Below are 7,631 nucleotides of genomic sequence, written 5' to 3' on the forward strand. Positions count from 1 at the left end.
GGTTTGAGAGGCTCGGGTGGAAGCTGTAGGTGCATAAGGGGGCCAGGTTCAGCTAGCCTGTGATTTCCCAGTTAGCCTCTGTTCTGCAAATTGGGAGATGGTCCCATTATCCTTATTCTTCCTGGAAACCACCAATTCTCTCCCTACCCATGCGTGACAACGGGCCACATTAATGAGTACTGACTGAACACAGGTAGGGCCCAGCTCTGCTGTGGTTACTGATGGAATGAAAACAAGACTCCTTCTCCAATTGAGGAGGATAGGACAAACTTGAGAATCCTACACTGAGAACATGTAATACATTATATACTGATGAAGTCCAAAGCATGAAACATAAACAGTGAAAAAAAAAAAAAAAAGAAACAGCTAACTTTTGCTGAGGATTCACCATATGCCAGGAACTGTTCTAAATGACTTTTAGGTGTTAACTTCTTCCATACCTACAACAGCCCTAGATAGGAGGCAGCATTGTTATTCCCATTTTATAGGTAAGGAAACTAAGCACAGGAAGCTTAAGCGGCTTGCCCAATTGGGGGAGGGAATTAAGTTATGATGGGAATTACTTTTTGGACCAACCTCTTAAAAAATATCCTTGGGGCATCTGGGTGGCTTAGTCAGTTAGGCACCTGCCTTTGGCTCAGGTCACGATCCCAGAGTCCTGGGGTCGAGTCCCTCGCCTGACTCCCTGCTCAGGAGTCAGGGACTCCTGTTCCCTCTCCCTCTGCTACTCCCTCTACTTGTGCATGCTCTCTCTCTCTCTGTCAAATAAATAAATAAATAAATAAATAAATAAATAAATAAATAAAATCTTTAAAAAATTTCCTCCCTGCAGTTTATCCTGATAGAATTAAATGATACAAGCATCTACTGAAAACGTTCTGTATGCCTAATTTTACTGTGTTCTTCTTTGGCTCATCTTTCACATTTTAACTTTTTTCTGGACCTCTCAAATGGCTGTTTGACTCCATGTATGTCCAGGGGGAAGCTGAAAGCTTGGTCTCATTTGCTGGTGACTTCAGGCCTTTGTACCCAAGGGTCCCAAGAAACTTCTGATGTTTCTGGTAGTATAGTACAGAAATCTGGAAGCTCTGAGGCATGTGAGAATGTGTTGTAGTTCTTGAAATGACTCAGAAAGACCACGAGATCTAATGGGATTTGTCACTTTTTGTTAGAAAAAATTTTGGTGGGGGAGGTGCCTGAGTGGCTCAGTAGGTTAGGCCTGTGACTCTTGGTTTGGCTGGAGTCATGATCTCAGGGTTGTGGGATCGAGCCCTATACTGGGCTCTGTGCTCAACACAGTGTCTGCTTGAGATGCTCTCCCTCTGCCCCTGCCCCCCAAACCAAATAAGTGAATAAATATTTAAAAAAAAAAAAAAGAAGAAGAAAAGACCTTGGGAAACCCAGAGAGGGTTTATTTTTTCCTGCTAACATGACAATTTGTGGGTAGGGCTTGGAGGGAGGAGATGAGAACAAATTAAAATTATTTTGAGCCAAAGCTGGCCTCTCAGTTTAAGCTACCACCTGTTACCTTTCCCATCTCTGCTCACGTCCCCCAGCACGGTCACAAGGAAGGAAAAGTGGGGAGAAGGGCAAAAGAGAGAGTTCAGGAGAGAGGCAAGAAACGATACTGACAAAAAGTGATCCTGAAATGTTTGCTGATCCCCAAAAAGTAATGGGCAAGATTCAGCCCCTTAGAAATTATTTCCTCTCCACTCCCATCTTAAGAGCGAATATGGGGTACAAGGAACATTCAGTGGTTTGTTTATGGTATATTCCAGCGAAGGGTGTCTTGGGTAGACTTTCCAGACAAAACGTAATTCTTGTGGGTAGGGGAGAGCTGAGGAATTCACTGCTGCTCTGTTCTCTCTGCAGGCCAACAACCCACTGTACAAAGAGGCCACATCCACCTTCACCAACATCACCTACCGGGGCACTTAATGACAAGGAGTCATCCTCAGATCACTATCAGGCTGTCCCAGAACTGTGGACATCTCTGCCGTCATGTTTACAGGGAACAATATCTTTGGGGCGGGATGGAGGACTGGATGTGGGGTGGGTCAGAAGAACGTCAGTCAGTGGAGGCGTGGGTCTCTGTGCATGTGTTACGTGTGAGTGTGCTGCGTGTGGGGGAGTGTGTAATTTAAAACTTGCGGTGTGTCCCAGGTAAGCGGAGCGCCTCAGCCTTCATTCACAGAATGCCTCCTTCAGGGATTCTTCCTGCTTAACCTGAGGGTGACTGACACAGCTGAGCAGGTGTTCTACATGACCTCAGTGAGAAGCCAGCTTTCCTCTTCAGGCCATTTTTTCCTGAGGAGGAGGGCAGAGCTGAGCCTCTCATTCCAGAGGAAGGGGTCTTGACTCCACTCTGAGTTCATGGTTCCTGGGCCTGACGCTCAGCAGCTCTGACAGCAACTGCTTGGCTCGGAAGCCTTGTTGTGTCATCCGGACCTTTATCTCCTTTCCCTTCCCTCAGGCTGAAGGAGAAATTGAGCGCAAGCTGAACCCTCAGAGTTGCCTGTGCCTTTTGCCATCACCTCAATCCAGTATGGTTCTCTCATGAGGGGAGTTCTTGCCAGCAGTTCTATGGGGAGTGAGGATGGTAGGGCCACTCAGGGGTCATGCATGGCCTGGATGAATGTGCCAGGGTCCTCCAGTTCATCATCATCACCCTTCAGATGGGTCTCATAGGCAGCTCCGCCCTGGAAGTTCCTTTAGAAGAAGTGTATCACCCTTAGAACAGCATCACTTCTCTACCTTCGACTTCCACACTCTCACTGCTGTAGACATTTGTTACTTACTGGGGATTTCTTTCATGATCAAACACTTTTCCTTGGGAGGGGGGCAGTGCTGTGATTAGAGCCAGAGGTCTGGCCCCTCCCTTCAGGCCCTCTGTCCCTCCTCCAAGACACCTCTACACAACCGACCTGGTGCTTCTGTGTGCTGCGTCCATCCATGTGGCTGATTGCGTTTATCTACCTCTTGGCTGTCCTTGGGGGAAGGAATTGTTCCCATGGGTCTCTGAGTCTGCTGAGCACAAGTTCCACGTTTGACATGCTGGGCCAGTTGTATCAGCATGTGTGGCCTGTCCTCCTGTGGGCTGGGCAACCTCATTTTAGCTCAGCCTTTAATCTGAGAGGCCACAAGTGCAATTTTATTTTATTTTTCTCATTGGGTCACCTGAAATCATGAGGAGGCTTGCTTAATCTAAAGGAATACGTATAGAACCACACTTGCATTGTATCTGTAATTTTATTTGGTGGTGAGGAAGGAGAGTGTTTAAAAAAAAAAAAAAAACAACCTACACAGACTTGGCCTGGATACAGGCCCTCCCACTTGGCATCATTCATAGGAAGTTGCTGCCCTGTTGATGGTCTGTAAGGGCTCTCTCATCCTGGAAGCTTGTGGGGTTGGGCCCGTGGGCATGCTGGGCCTTCTCTGAGGAGGTGGGATACAGGCTCTTCTTTTTTTCCTCGCCAAATCTGTTGCTACACTGGTGTTCACCTTAGTCTAACATTAACAACCACCCTTATGCCCATTCATCAAGAAAAAGGGAAGGCCCTATAGACAGTGGTCTGATGATCAGAAAATCTAAGTCCTAGCCTCAGTGTTGCATCTAAGGAATCTTTAACCTTAATTAAGGCAAGCCTCTTTCTTCTCCCTGGGGCTCAGTTTTCTAGTTGGAAGAATGATAGGCCCAAACCAGCCACTCTAGAAGGTCTCTTTCAGTATTGATATTTGAAGCTGCTGGGACTTCCTGTGGCATTAAGCATACAGCCAAGATTCTGTGAGATGTTGTTATTGTGTGTTGTTTTAGTTGGGAGATCTGAGAGACCTGGCTCTGGCAAGAGCAGATGTCATTCCACAACACCTTTCTTAATGAAAGAGCCTCATTCCAGCCTCTTTTAGAACCCCTTCCCCAACATTTGCTAGCAGTTCCATCTCCTGATGTGGCACTTAAGCTCCACTTAGGTCACTTTGCACACATTTGCATCCACATATGGAGAAGAGGCATCCATAAGAAGTAGTTGATATAAGTCTTCTGTATCCATGGGTTAACACTGAGAATAAGCTTTTGGAATTAGGAATGGGGCAAATGACTGAGCCTTGTCTTACCGGTGAATCACCCTTTACTGAAGGAGATGGTAGCGCAGTAGAGAGTTGGAGCCAAGAAGTTTCAAACCTAACTATACCTTTTGGCTACTGAGACAAGTGTCCATTGGAGTAGTAGTTGGTATGAAGAAGTTAGATCAAAGGAGGAAGAACCCATATTTAAAAGGTTATAACAACAACAACTGGTGGGTCTCTTGTCTGAGCTCCTGGAACAAGGTTTCTGGGCCTTTGTATGTGGGGAGAACCTGTCCATGAGATAGCAAAGTGCAGTGAGTTCTGGTCTCATGTGGGGTGAACACCTAAATAGTATTTTGGCATCAGCACAGCTCCAAAAGGTTATTTGTGCTCAGCTCCTCTAGAGATAATTGTTTAATCTCAGGGTTCGTGGACAATAATGGGAAGCTTTGAACATTCCTGACAAGTTGTCACATAAAGAGTCAGTTCTTTACTCTCAGATTTTCTTAGGCCATCCACAACTTCAAGATTCTTCTCTTTCTTAAGCATTCTTGGTTGAAATGACTTAAGTGCCTTCCTGACTTCCCAACCACCCCTTCTGCTTGAGTTGTGCAACAGTGAATTAAATGTGCTTTCCAAAATGAATGGACCTAAGCCTGCCCTGTTCTTCCTGTGTTGTTCTTTCTGTTTTCTTTGGGTTGAAAAGAGTAAGTGTCATCGCCCCCAAAATGATTATTTTAGAACAAGCATGTTTCTAAATGTAACCAAAAGATGATTGCTACAGGAACTGAAGTTCACTCCAGAACCCAGAGTTTTTCTTTAAACTTTAATAACATTTTCAAAGCAAGTAGGTTATCACTATTCTAAGAGTTACAGTTGTTTTGCTTTTTAATTGGGGATTTTTTTGGAACATGTACTTCAGTAGAACAGATTGTCAGTTTAGCCCAGGTTTTGTTTGCAGGAGGCATACATTAGTACAAGAAAAGCTTAATGGCAATTACTTATAGGATCATTTAAATGCCCAAATTTATTTCAGGATTTGGAGCTCAGAGTGTGGTCTAGGACCAGTGGCCTTCTGTATCATGTGGAAGTTGTTAGTAATGAAAATTCACAGGCCACACCCCAGAACCACTAACTCAGAAAATGGGTTATTTTCTGAGTGGGGCTCAGAATTCTATGTCAAAATGGGCTCAGCCCTGTGTCAAAATGGGTTATTTTCTGAGTGGGGCTCAACATTCTTTTTCAGTAAGTCTTCCTGGTGTTCCTATTGCATATTCTAGTTTAAGAACTACTGACATAAAGAGTCACATACCTATCCTTCTGGTTTAATACGTTTGCAGTAAATCAGCTCAGTTACTAAAAATTATGAACATATGAAAATTATGAACATATGAACTATGAACATAGTTTAGCTGGTAGGTTAAGAAAACCTGATATTTACCCACACATAGCTTTGATCCATTTTCCAAGTTAAGTGATCAAAGGCTTCTTAGGTTCACTCTCAGCCATTAATGTCCATGAAAAACTAAAAGAAGTAATAGCTCAAAAATCACAGGGGGAAAACTCCAACTAATAAGATCCTTGGCAGGCATCTAAGAAGACCTTTTGTTCACAGGTGATGGGATCAATATCTTCATTATTTGCATTATCATTCTATAGGATAAGACTTTAGAATTTGTAACTTCACTTTGTTTTTTAAAATGTATTGCGCCTCCACAGTGTGGGATTGAATTACTCTACAGAACACTCCTAATCTTTGCCTCTGAGTCTTGCATTCCTTACATAATGTACATTTTTAAAAACACATTACACTGCGTGACATCATCAAAAGATTACGTGAACATAGACTGAGTCCTTTTATGGTGAAATTTTGTAAGATTGACTATGTTTTATTTATGTCATGGCAACGGATGACTGAATGTCTGGATGAAAATGGAGGACTTTGTGTGAAAATGAAATGAAAAGCTCTATGTCAAATCAATTAGTAATCCCCCAACTCTTGGTCTCTGTAGTCTGGACTCTATAGTAGCAGCCATCTAATGACCACTGGGACCAATTACAAGCAGATCGCCTTAGAAATTACAGTACACTCATTTTTCACACTGGTGTATGGAAACAATAACACATGCTTTGCAAGGAAGCCATTTAATACTTGTTGAAAATAATTTCTATTTGGTTTTGTAATATATTTCTGGATATACATATTTTTAATTTTTTGTAGTTTGACTAAAGCATACAAAGAGGTAGTGTTACATGCTTGTAATTGGAGTTAACTATATTGTTTGGTTTCCATTTAAAAGTCTTATTTTATGTTTTAATTTGAATTCAATTAATTGACAGATAATGTATTATTGGTTTCAGGGTACAGGTCTGTGATTTATCAGTCTTATATAATACCCAGTGCTCATTATATCACATGCCCTCCTTAATGCCTATCACCCAGTTACCCCATCCCCCCATGCCCCTTCCCTCCAACAACCCTCAGTTTATTTCCAATGATTAAGAATGTCTTATGGTTTGTCGCCTTCTCTGGTTTCATCTTGTTTATTTTTTCCCCTCTCTTCCTCTGTGAGCCTCTGGGGATTAACTATATTGTTAAATAAAGCCCACTTAATGTGGCTACCCAAGAATGGTTAGTATTTGAAAAAAAAAAAAAAAAAAAAGAACTGTCAGGAACATGATTGTGTTCCTTGCAGCTGCTATCATAGTGAGGTCTCCCCAACTACTTGCATAGAGGAAACAATTTCCATCAACTGTGTATTTTCTGAAAATGCATCAAAACATGCTCACAGAATGTAAGTATCTAGAAAGCAACATTTAGGAAATTTAAGAGCCTTTAGGCAAAATCTCCACAGTAAATTATTCCTTATTGGTGTCCCTGAAAAGAACTTTGTAAGAAAGAAAATTTCATCATTCATTGTGGTTTATATAATGTATTAGTTGGGTTTTCCTGTCCTGTGACTCATACACATTAGCATTTGGTGACCAATGAAAATACTTTGTTAAGAAAAAGGACATACGCTAAACTTTGCTTTTCCCGACCCTTATAATCACCCATTGTGACAGAGGTTGCTAATTGTGCCCCCCATCTGTTTTCCCCTTCTCACATAATATTAGAACTCCTAGGGGCAACTGGGCGGCTCAGTCGTTAAGTGGCTGCCTTCGACTCAGGTCATGATCCTGGGTCCTGGGGTCGAGCCCCACATCAGCCTCCCTACTTGGCAGGAAGCCTGCTTCTCTCTTTCCCACTCCCCTGCTTGTGTTCCCTCTCTCACTGTATCTCTCTCTGTCAAATAAATAAATAAAAATCTTTAAAAAAAAATTTAAAAAAATCCTAATTTTCAGTCAGACACATGGCTGCCAGAATAAATCCTGTTTCTTAGCTTCCCTTGCAGCTAGATGTGCCACGTCCATCTCAAAGAAGTGAGATGTAAATGAAAGAGGTGCATGCAACTTCCAGTAAATGCCACTTAAGGGAGGGAGCATGCTTTTCTTCTCCTCTTACTTCTTCAGGAAGGCTGGAATGTAGATAATAGCTAGAATTTAAGCAGACATCATGGATCAGG

The 7,631-nt window shown here is 42.6% G+C and overlaps 1 protein-coding gene across 1 annotated transcript in view; it reads left to right on the forward strand.

The window, feature by feature from the left end:
• ITGB3 (integrin subunit beta 3) overlaps positions 1–4,710 on the forward strand; it is a 50,205-nt gene extending 45,495 nt beyond the window's left edge. Inside the window, exon 15 of the mRNA XM_082707683.1 lies at positions 1,873–4,710. Within this exon, the coding sequence (XP_082563809.1) occupies positions 1,873–1,938 (66 nt within the window). The 3' untranslated portion in view covers positions 1,939–4,710. The remainder of the gene's footprint in view (positions 1–1,872) is intronic.
• Positions 4,711–7,631: the final 2,921 nt, after the last annotated feature.

This window comes from Mustela nivalis (genome assembly GCF_964662115.1).
Source record: "Mustela nivalis genome assembly, chromosome: 17".
Classification (NCBI taxonomy): Eukaryota; Metazoa; Chordata; class Mammalia; order Carnivora; family Mustelidae; genus Mustela; species Mustela nivalis.